General features: G+C 38.7%; 2 protein-coding genes across 2 annotated transcripts in view; both read right to left on the bottom strand.

The window, feature by feature from the left end:
• The window catches only part of LOC121947789 (arf-GAP with Rho-GAP domain, ANK repeat and PH domain-containing protein 3-like), a 27,118-nt gene extending 25,888 nt beyond the window's left edge, over positions 1-1,230 (bottom strand). Inside the window, exons 1-2 of the mRNA XM_042492905.1 lie at positions 1,173-1,230; positions 263-284 (exon numbers count right to left, since the gene is read on the bottom strand). Coding sequence (XP_042348839.1) covers positions 263-284; positions 1,173-1,230 — 80 coding nt within the window. The remainder of the gene's footprint in view (positions 1-262; positions 285-1,172) is intronic.
• Positions 1,231-2,641: 1,411 nt separating this feature from the next.
• The window catches only part of LOC121947852 (mastermind-like protein 1), a 33,134-nt gene continuing 23,828 nt past the window's right edge, over positions 2,642-11,947 (bottom strand). The window contains 4 exon segments of the mRNA XM_042493005.1: positions 2,642-8,241; positions 10,270-10,356; positions 10,359-10,390; positions 11,287-11,291. Of these exon segments, the coding sequence (XP_042348939.1) occupies positions 7,187-8,241; positions 10,270-10,356; positions 10,359-10,390; positions 11,287-11,291 (1,179 nt within the window). The 3' untranslated portion in view covers positions 2,642-7,186.

The raw sequence follows: 11,947 nt of genomic DNA, 5'->3' as shown, positions 1-11,947 counted from the left end.
CGCGCACACACACACACACACACACACACACACACACAGAAACAGCATTAGTCCATTAACAAACATCAGGTTGTCACTGTGTGTAATAAATGGATTATAAATCATATTTTGAGTTCTTGTGCGTCAGACGTTGCTGATTAACCCTTTAACACCTGGATTGTCATCTTTTTCATGCTGCATTTAGACGCCTTTTAAACCACTGAAACCTGAAGAAAATTGGTTGAATTTCTTTCAAAAAATGGGAAAAAACATAATGACCAACTTAGAAAGAAATCTCCTGCAAACTGCAAAAAAACATAAAAGGAAACAAAAAAATTATCTGTGGAAAGATTATTATATATTATCAAAAAAGGGAAAAAATAGCAAGAAAGCTGTATTCATATTTTTTCTTAATTAGATACATTTTTAATTATCTTAAAGAAAAAGGGGAAAAATTGATTGTTTTTAGCACTTTTTTGAAGTAATTTCCTTTATTTTCTTAAGTATTTTCTTCCCCTTTTTGCTTATTTTCAGGTAATTTTTTTGTTATTTCATGCTATTTTGGGGGCCATATCTTTGCCCACTTCCCATACTGTTAAAAGAAATTAAATTAAAAAATAAGACATGTACATCCTGTAGTGGGTGCTGGACCCAAGACAAACCAAAACGTGAAAAGATAGAGATGCGTACACCGGGGAGATCCCCTTACAGGATTTTATTCTGCAAAATAAGTGTCGTCACTTATTGCGTTGAAAGAAATTAAATTATTTTTGTCAGGTTTCAAAGGGTTAACTTTAAACTACAAACACCACAGTTTCATTCATGCAGCAGCTGTCTGCATGGATCAAAGTTCCCTCTGTGTTTGTAGTAAATGCAAAGCTGAGTCGTAAAAAAAACTCACTGCCATTAATAAAAAATAGATGCAAAGAAAATGAGACGGCGGACGGGCTGATTACGATAAGACCAAAAAATACCAAAATAACTACAAACGTAAAATAACTATTAAATATAAATAAGTTAAGTAAATCTATGAAATACTGCAAATAATTGTAACACTTTAGGCACCATATGAACACATTTGCAACATTATGTTGTGTATTATCACACAGAAAGGACAGTTTCCAGACTCCAGTCATTTTCTCCCAATTTAACCAGTTCACTCTCCTCTCATATTTCCCAGCATGCTCTCTTACCTTGCTCCAGGACACCCAGCACGGTGACGGCGCCGAGGCCGACCGCGTCCGCCGACATCTCTGCAGCGAGACACCCGAGCACTGAAACACTCACCGAGGACGCAGACAGGTAACACTGACGGAGACACACCTGCAGGGGGCGGGGCTAACACTGACAGGTAACCAGGTGAGGAAAAACTCAACCACAAGCAAAAACATCAACAAGAAATAAGTGAAAACTTACCAGATAATTACCCGAAAATAAGCCAAAACATCAACAACACATTAATAAAAAAAATTAACAAGAAATTAGTCAATTTACAAGAGAATTAACTGAAAATATTCAAAATCATCGACATGAAATTCAAGAAAATTACCTGAAAAAAAGCAAAAACATCAACAAGAAATCAATACAGAAACGTTACAAGAAAATTAAGTGAAAATATTCAAGATCATCAACAAAGAAACTATTAAAGTTACAAGAAAATGTTTCTTTTTTTTTTAAATATCACATAATATTTTCAGGTTATTTTTTGGTCACCTTATTTTTGGTGTTTTGTGGGACATTTCTTGCTCATTCAGGTTTCTTTTCCAAATGATTTTGAAAGAAATCAAATTTGCTCCACTTTCTGAATGCAGCACAAGAAAACTGATTTTAACTTTTAATTGACTTTCTTTAATCAAAGAGGCAGAACCATTAAAAAAAATCATGATTTTGCTGATTTTTTTCTTTTGCCAAACATTTGTAACTTGTCACTTTTATACAACCAAAGTACCATCTCAGTGGTGACGGGTTGTATTACTTTTATTTTATTTTAATAGTTAAGTTTAATAGTTATAGCCCTGAAACTGTAGTTAACTTTTAATTTGCTTGGAAGCTTCTCAGAATAAAATAAAACTTGTTACAAGTTAAAAAGAGACAGTGTTTAACTGTCCAATTAATTAACTCTAAATGCTATTAAATGCCAGTGAGCAACAGAAAAATAAAGTTTCCAATAACCAATGATGTATAAATATATACAAACCGAGAAAAGGAAATTACCGTCTTCTATATAAATCTATAATTAGTACCAGATTACAGTATTTACAGATTATGTAGAAACTAAAAAACTGCAAAATCAACACATTTTTTAATATGTAAAAAGAAATATTAATTATAAAAAATAACCAAAACTTTCTCAAGGAAAATAGACATTTTTTAGAAAATAAACAATATTTTCTCACAATCAACTTAGTGACTAAAAAAACACAAAAATTAAATAAACTGCATTTCGTGTGTAAAATCCTGCAACAGTCTCTTTTAAAAAACTAAATTTAATGTTTAATTTTAATATGAAGTTGACAATATTAGAGACTGTCATTATTTTATAAAGGTAGCCCAATTCAGCAATAACTGTAATTTCTTTCATTAACTACTGCCCTGTCAACACACACACACACACACACACACACACACACACACACACACAGAAAAAGACGTAAAACAAAGGTGTTTCTAAAGAACTATATTTACATAATACTCTTGTTTTACAGAGAACCATATCAAAAGTATAAAATACTTACAAAAAATCCGCTGCAATATATAAAAATAACATCTATCTTCTCCAGATCATTAGGAAAGGCATACATACAAAAAATATATTTATAGACATTTACACAGTTAAACCCCGAAAAACCGCGGGAGGCCGTGCGACGCTGGAAGCTGAAGATTCGGCAGGAGATCGATCGGCAGCGATTTGGATGAAGACGTGAAACCAGCCCCAAGCGATCGTTTAGCAATAATAACATTACAAATAAAATACACAAAAAACGTTTCTTTGAAGAAAAGAACAGTACAGTAGATCGAACGAGCGGGTCACAGTTCCACCTTAAAAACAAGAAAACAGGACGACCGGGTCACAGTCCGCCTTAAACAGGCTGGAGACATCAGACGACGAATCGAACGGCGAATTCGGACGCGAATCGAACATACAACGTATTTATATAATGAGAACCATAAGGACACAACTCTAAACGTCACGTACGTATTCAACGTTAAATTCATCGTCCGATCAGGTTTAGCTTTAAAACTTTAATGTTTGAGGCTTTTTAACCAACAAGGCCACATTTTGAATTTGGGAAACATCAGGAGCTAAAATGCTGCGTTTAAAAAAAACAAAAACAAACAAACAAAAAAAACCACTTAAAAAAAGTCAGAACTTAACGTAGGATTTTTTTTAAATCACTGAAACGCTGTGAGAAAAATTTTCATATTCTGTAAGACACTTACGTTTATTTTTTTTAATCAGAATTTTAATATGGAGAATTTTTAATAAAACGGCTGCACACTGAAAATTAATGCCAATAATTGATATTAATGCTCGAAGGAAATCAGGAGACGGTTCTGCCTGCAGCTCAGAGGAGTTAAATGCTTATTTTTTTAGGCTAGAGCTGCAACAATTATTCAATTTATCGACTGAAAACTAATTTGAAAAGCTATTTTGATCATTTATTTTCTCAAACTAAAATGCCAAAAATTTAATATTTTAGTTCTCAAATGTTTTGATTTTGCTGATTTCCAAATGGCACATTTAGGAGTTCATTAATTTTTTTTTTTTTAAATGTTTGGAGAAAACAAAAAAGTCACTTTAGGCTCCAGGATATTCTATCAGGCTTTTCTCACCGTTTTCTAACGTTTTATAAACCAAACAATCGATCGAGAAAATGATCTATGAATGATTCGGTAAGGAACGTCATCGTTAGCTGCAGAAAAAAGGTTTCAAAAGTCTTTGTTTAATGAGGAAAACTTCCCGATCAGCTCATTTTTGTGATTTTCAGGTCGGAAAACTGAAATTTAAAGCTGGATAAGTTTCACAAAACTAAACTTTAACGTGTTCGATGAATTGAATTGAAATGACGTTGAGCGGAGTCGTCCCACAGACTCGGAGTCAGAGCGTGGACACCTGGAGACAGGTGGACTCTGGTCTGTGGACTCAGTGCAGCAGGAGGAAGTGCAGCTCCGACGACATTTACATGTTAAACAAAAAGTCTGAATGGGATCTACAGCGTCTTTGTGTCTCTGCTGGTCGGCGTTCTCCTTAAATATCTTTATTTTCTTCACCCGAGCTCTTAAACATCAGAGCTTTTAAAGATGAACATTTGACTGTTTTTGCAAATTTTACTTCCACTATGAGGATGAATTAATCTGACCTGTTGAGTGTTATTCAGTCTGGTGATTTTGAAATTATTTAAATAAGGATTTTCTGGATATATAAAAATGAGCAACACACACTGTGTGACTCACCAGGCTCACTGTTGAAATTTGGATTTTTTTTTGATGCAAACAAAAAAAAAAAGCGACTTAAACTCAGAAAATTCAGCCGATCCATTCAGGGACGTCCACTTTACATGACTGCGTGTCAAACAAAACGTGCCGTGTTGTGTTTGATGTTTAAATAGTAACGCATTGTTTCCAGATATTTCCCTACGGTATGAAAATCTACTTGTTTGAATTTTGGCTCAGACATCACGTCCGCTTTTAATTTCATCACAGTAACATGTTGTGGTAAACAAATACCACAGTAATATAAAACTAAAGAGGAAACATGACGTGATGGATTCTCTCCGTGCAAGTTGATTTTCATACTGAAGTGAACTAAAAACACTCAAATCTTAAAGGCAAAGTCCTGTATTTTTCAGCACGGACCCTGTTTTTCCATGTTTTTGTCATAGTTTACCAGCAAAATCACCCAGAAATGTTGAGTAGCCTAAAGTTTGATGTTATTAATGTCCAGTACGGGTCCCCAGAATTAAGCAACTTCTGGATGCCGACTTGCATATGTTTGGCAATTTGCATAATTTACCTAATTTGCATGACCGTATATATTGACAATATCTTGTGGTTTTGGGGGTTATTGAGGATGCATAAATTGACAGAGTGGTTACGTTGCAGCCCGTTTTGCAGCTGCCAGCAGCAGATCTCTCTCTAAATACCGAACAAATTTCAAAAGTTGATGTTGCCATAATGTTTGTTTTTGCATGGCATGAAAAATCGACATAAATACCTATTTATTTTAAATTTTATCTGCTTGTATGTGTATCACTGAGACCATTTTAAACTTTTCACATGATATGCTTTGCTGTATTTTTTTACCATATATTTTTATGTTTTTAGGGCGTGTCTGATCTGTATTTTGTGTCTTGTATGTATCTTATGGTGAAATTAAAGACAGATTTCCATATTTGTGGGCAATAAAATTTTCGTAATACAAAAAAAAAAAAAAAACATGGGAAAAGAGGATCCATGTTGGAAAATACACCTTTAAAAACACAAGTGTGTTTTGGAAGACGGCCACAGTAATGAAGTATCTGTGATGTGCAGTAAACATAAATAAACATGAAAAAACAGCAGCATGGTCCTTTAAAATGACTCAATCACGTAATGCTAATGCGTGTTAATTTTTTTGTAGAATTATTTTTCTTTTAAAGTGGAAAGCTGCAAATTTCCCCCCCCTGTTTTAGAAGGTGGCGGTATTGTTGGAGCCGCTGCTGCAAAAACAGTCGGATCGTTTTCCCTTCAAGCCAAAAACAGGACGCACGGCATTTCGTTACTGAGATTCTCTTTGGTAACTGATGAAAGCTACCGGAGAAAACAAAAGCTTTACCGTCTTTGTGTTTTGGTCGTGCAACGGTTGACGCACTTCCTTTGTGCTGTAAAATATTGCCCCCGCTTTCCCGGGAGATCGTACGCGGTGGCAGACAGAGTTGCACAGTGAGAGCGAAGCTTTTCGGGAAAGCAGTCTGAACGCGGATCATTACCGATTTTGCTTCACAATGACGAGTCAAAGAAAAAAATGTCTAATTCCACTTTAAGAGTGATTTAACTTCATCTCCGCTGAACTGTGAGCGAGTCAATCCGTCAAGGTTTTTGAGACTGTGACCGAGTGACGCTGCTGGTCTGTAGGTGGCGCTGCGGGGCGGGTACAGTGGTTTAGCACTGAGCCAAAGCTTCAGTAGTCTTAAGGCGACTCCTCCTCCCTTCAGTCTCCAGTCATCAATACACACTGCAGTGTGCAACACGGTTATATTTACACACACTCGTCATCGGCACACTCGACATCGGTCTGCGGCTCGTTTGCAGATTTACACACGAGGTAGAAACAGGATATCAGCTCAGAAATCAACAGTTACTGTTTCAGTCAGAAAATAAAATGAAACGTTTTAAACACTTTTTGCTGGTGAATAAATTCTGAAGTTGCGATTTGGTTCAGTGATACAACAATTCATCATAAATGTTACTGTAATGTTTATACCAATATAACCATCTTAGTAATTGTTACAATTTTGTTGCAGCAGGGTCAATCAAAGGGTTAAATTCACTGCTAGACCCTGATGTTTCATCAATGAACTTCCTGTTTCCTGGATTTCCTGTGAGACGAATTTTCCAGAAAAGCGTGGAAAATTGAAAAAGGCTTTAGACGTACTGTTCTACCGGGTGTGTAACTCTGCAGAGAGCATTTCACCGTTACATTGACAGATTTTTGAATGAGACCTGGTGTTCATCAGGGCTCCAGCGGTGACTGGACTGGTTTTACTGGTTACCAGTGAGTCAGTTGTTGGATTTTAAACCTGCTGACTGTCTGCTGAACCAAAGTGTCTCTGAGATTCAGGACCAGGACTTTGCACACTGACTGCTGTGGGAATTAAACTACCAAACTTCCACGTTTTTCGTCATTGCATTGCAATGGATTTGGCAGCTGGCTCATGTATCAGGGATTTATATTATCCTGATGCGGTGAGACGCCGTCTCATCGGATCAGGACAGCAGACAGCTCGGATCGGCGTCTGGAAAAACTTTACCAGCGACCTTCATGACTTCACCGGATGTTTCAGCTCAAACGCAGAGTGGGGTGGTCTCATCGTTAGCTGCGTGGCTAATGCTAACACGCCGACCTCCTGTCTGGATCTTTTTCGACACGTCACAACAGGAAGTCTTGGTGACTCCGGTGCAGCGTCGCAGCTCAGCAGGTGCTCCAGGTGCACACAGGTGTTTCTGACTAGCGGTGGTTGGCGAGAAGTTCGTCCAGGTCGGCCATCCACTCCTGGGTGCTCTGACCCTTCAGCAGCGAGTCCACCAGCTCGCTCTCCCCGGCGAAACTCCCCGACGCCACGTTGTATCCAAACGACACCTGCTGCTGCTGCTGATTGGCAGTCCTGCTCACCTGGTAACCTTGGTTACACTGTAGTCCCTGGCGGCTGTTGCCCTGCGGCTGTCCGAACGCCGCCAGGTCTGAGAGGACAGCCTGGTTCTGATTGGCCTGTTGCTGTTGAGTCTGCTGCTGATTGGCCATCGGCTGGCCGAGGCTTTGAGGGTTTGGCGGCGCCCTCTGTTGGGCGGCCGCCATGTTTGTCTGCATCATCTGCTGCCCGGGATTCAGGCCTCCCATCGGACGCCCGCCGGGGTTTGCACCAAAGGGTGCAGCGCCAGGCGGCATCTTGGGAATGCGAGACTGCTGCTGGATGTGGAAGGTGTTGGGGGGGTTGTTGAAGGCGTTGGGCGGGAGGCCGGCGTTGTTGGAGGGCGGCTGGTTGGCCAGCTGCTGCTGCCAGGCGGCGCTCTGGGTGCCCTGCATGCCGCCGGGCATGTTACCAGGCAGGTTGGCGCCCATACTGTTCTGCATGGAGCCCGGCATGCGGGCGGCGGCCAGCTGCTGCTGCTGCTTCAACATGGCGGCGTTGGGCTGCGCCTTCAGATGCTGCTGCTGAGCCAGCAGGTTCTGCCTGTAGGAGGCGCTCATGGGGCCCAGCGCCTGGCGCTGCAGGCCGGGCTGCTGTGGCGGGTGGGACGGGTGAGCCGGGTGGTTGGGGTGAAGGTTCATGTTGTTGTAGAGCACCTGCTGCACGTCCACGCCGGCCCCGCCTCCTCCGCCCCCGCAGGACGACAGGCTGATGTCACTCTGACTCCCCGCTGAGGGCGGAGCTACGCCACCTGCCGGCCCGCCGCCAGGACCCATGCTCATACCCATCATGCCTTGGTTCTGAGAGAACATACGCTGGGCGCCGGGGGAGGGGCCTCCCATGGAACCGACGCCGCCCATCGACTGAGAGGAAGCTGTGGAGGAAAAAAAGGACAAATATTTGTAAAAAGTATCACAAAATATGACATTTATTATGCCGCTTTAATATTTTCATTAGCTATAAGTCTGGCACTTTATTCTCTTCTTAACCCTTTGACACTTGAGCAAATCGGCTTGATTACTTTCAAAAATAAAAATAAACTTAACAAGAAATGACCCAAAAAATAGCAAGAAATTAGTAAAAAGATTACAAGAAAATAAGCACAAAAAAGAAAAGAAAAAAAGAAATGACGTCAAGAAAATTGAGAAAAATAAATAAATCTATTTGTGTAAAAGTCACAAATAAATAGAAAATATAAAGAAAGAAAGAAAAAAAGAAAGAAAATAATGAATAAATGAATGAATGAATGAAACATCAAAACAGCTGTGGATTAATTTTCTGTTGATCAATAAATCGTTTAAGCTCTGAAAAGAAACATGAACGGAAATCAAATTTCTCAGTGCCACATTAAGTGCTTTGTAAACACAGCTTTCAAACAAAAGCCATAAAGTTATTAATTATCCAGCAGCAGTCAGAGCTGTAAACAATTATTTTACCACCACATCATCATTAAACACAAACGGCACTTTAAGGCTTAATGCTGCAGCGTCGGGACGTTCGAGCACAAACAGACTGAACAGTTTGTCCAAACTGTACAGCTGCCGTTATTTTCCATTCAAATCAGCGGCGAGCATCATTTACAAACACAGACAGAGAAATGTTTGTCCTAAACGTCACAAAAACAACCTCCTGCTCCAGCAGCGTGTATGAAACCGATGTGACCTGATAAAACTGAGTCTACATAAACAGCACAGGCTCATTCTGAGCTTAAATAAACTTTATTTTAATGAACAACAGCGCTTTTTGTGACCGACTGACTGTCGCTTCACACTCCTCTAACCTTTAAGGACTGGTGCATTTCATTCTTCATTTTTTGATTATTTTGGCTGTGCATATGGCATTACTTTTTGCAAGACTGTATATTTTTGTTTAATCAGTGAATTTCCAGCTCAGCTTCTACAATAAGTCTAAAACACACTGTGGAAACTAAATAGTTACATTCAGACTGTTAAGGTCAAAAATACTTTGTCTGTAGTATAATGAAAATACTTTTTTTTGTCCATCTAAAAACATAGTGGCATCATGACAAAAACATGGCATTTAAAAGGTTAAAATTCTGAAAATTAATGAATATTTGATATTTGTGATTAAGAATGATGTTGGTTTAAAAAATGACTCAATGAAAGAAGAAAATAATAAATAATACTTCTTTAAAGCTCAATTTTGAAAAGTGCGTTTTGTGCGCAGTGATACGTGTGTAACATTAAAGTGGGCCCTAAGGGTTAATAAAAATGTACCCAGCTACAATGCAACCAGAAAAAAAAAAAAAGGTTGCGCTCACATTTTTTTCTTCTGTGAGCGAAGCAAAGAAAATAGTTTCACTCGCTTAAACACAAATAAATAAAATGTGAGAATTTTAAAACCTGAACGTAAAACAATCAATCGTATCTGTTTAGTTTTATTTCTAGGAGAGAATCAATTTGTTGTTTCAGATTTTATTTATTTGTAATACAACTGTTTTCCTGCTTTAGAGCAGACGAATGTCCGCACAGGTCTCCACCTGCTACAGTTTACTGAATTCTTTATATTTATTTATATATTTTATATTTAAATATTTCTATTATTATATTTATATATTATTTAATAATTATTCATTTATTATAGTTGTTACTGATATGTATAGATATGACATGTCCGCGCTGATCGAGATGTCGGACATGTCCGTATGCGGTAGCGTACTGCTGGACATGTCCATGCGCTGGAGCGGGATGTTGGATATGTCCACACTGGGGACTGTGGGACATGTCCAAACTGAGCGAGATGTTCGGACAGTCGGACCGCTCTGGAGACAGTCTGACATGTCGTGCGCTGGAGTGGACTTGTCGGACATGTCTGCACGCTGGGGCGCGACTGTCGGACATGTTCGCGCGCTGGAGTGCGATGTTGGACATGGTGTTCCTACCTGTAAACTGGTTGACTGGTGGCTGTGGGAAAGGGTTCTGATTGGCCGGCTGTCCCGGCTGGTCCTGGTACTGTGGGGGAGGTCGGTCAGGTGTCTCTGCAGCTGCTGGTCCTGCTGCCCGCTGCTTCTCCTGCACACACACACACAAGACAACTCATCAGAAACTCAGGGTCAAATTATAAGACAATACTTCAACACTACAGCTGGACAGTTTTTAAGCATTTTTTAAGAGAGGGCTGGAAGAAATCACTACATTTTAATACATAAAAGTAGCATTCATGGCAAATGAGCCAAGACAAAATGAGAAATTAACGCCAAAATGACCCCAAAATTAGCAAAAAGCACAAAAAACTTACCAGGAAAATCAGTATATATATAAAAATAAATAAATAAACATAAAAGGAAGAAATGTGAAACAAAAACCCCTAAAAAAAAAAAAAAAGCAAACAAGACTTGGAAAAAAACACACGCAAAAAAATCTGTAACAAAAATTTATACGTAATATGGAAATTTTTTTTTTTTTTTTTTTTCCCCCAGACATTTTTCCATAGCCTTTTTAAAATAATTTTAAATTTTTATTTATTTATTTATTTATTTTGGCAATTTGTAGAGCATTTAATACCAAGTTACTGAAGCCTTTTTGTCATGTTTTTGAAGGAAATCGCACCAATTTACTCAAAGGTTTTAAATACTTGTGCGAGGCATCTGAAAGCAGCACGAGACAAATGATGTGAGTATAAACCAACACTGAGCTCTTCGGTTGCATCAGGAGGCTCGAAGCTGAGAGATGATTTTTAAAATCAAACAGCTCCCTCAGGTGTTTAAAATATGCTCACAGGTAGCACAATGTTTATCTTCATCATCAGGTTTAAACATAAAGCAGTGATATGTAGAATAAAATCAGGCTCAGACTGCATCCCTAACCCACGTTATTCATCATCAACATTTTAGTTTTCTATTAAAAAAATGAATCTAAGTGTCAATACCGCTCTTTTGAGTGGAACAGCAGAATCCCACTTCTCCTGTTTATGTCGTTTATATTTGCATTTTTTGAAAGATGTCAAGCCAAGAGACTGACCGAATGTCTCCAATACGTAACCTTTAGATTATATTAATTTAGTGCCTTTCATTGATATGGTGATATAAACAAGAAACACACAAACAAGCTAAAAACGATGGCGTCAGACTTTGATCGTGCAGTTTTTAAATCTAATTTAGGCCTCATATTATTGGTCATATTACCACTGAGCTGTGCAGCCACAGATCCCACAAGAAACAGAAAGTAATGACCTCTAATCATTTAATACCGATTAGATTCACAAACTGATTCACTATTTTAGCAGAAAATATTTTAAATTCTGTCTTCCTCTTCACCACATCTGACCTCACTTGATCAAAAACAAGGAAATTAAAGAAAATTGAAGTCTGACGCAAACGGTTTTCAGAGGCATGCAAGTGCTAACGCTCAGCTTGCAGGAAACCAACAAAAAAATCAAAGACTTTCATCAGCTGCATTATTAACTCATGGTTAGATGACCAAACATTCCTCAAATGAGCAGTAAACAGGGTTTACACACATTTTCAGGGATAAAAGATCAAAACTTCTCCATGACTTTTTAAGGACACGCTGTTATGTTACATTGACGAGAGGGTTATCTATTAGGCAGCGTTTCTCTGC

This window comes from Plectropomus leopardus, chromosome 9 (genome assembly GCF_008729295.1).
Source record: "Plectropomus leopardus isolate mb chromosome 9, YSFRI_Pleo_2.0, whole genome shotgun sequence".
Taxonomy (NCBI): Eukaryota; Metazoa; Chordata; class Actinopteri; order Perciformes; family Serranidae; genus Plectropomus; species Plectropomus leopardus.
The sequence above is the reverse complement of the archived record's forward strand: the minus strand, read 5'-3'. Positions and strand labels throughout refer to the sequence as shown.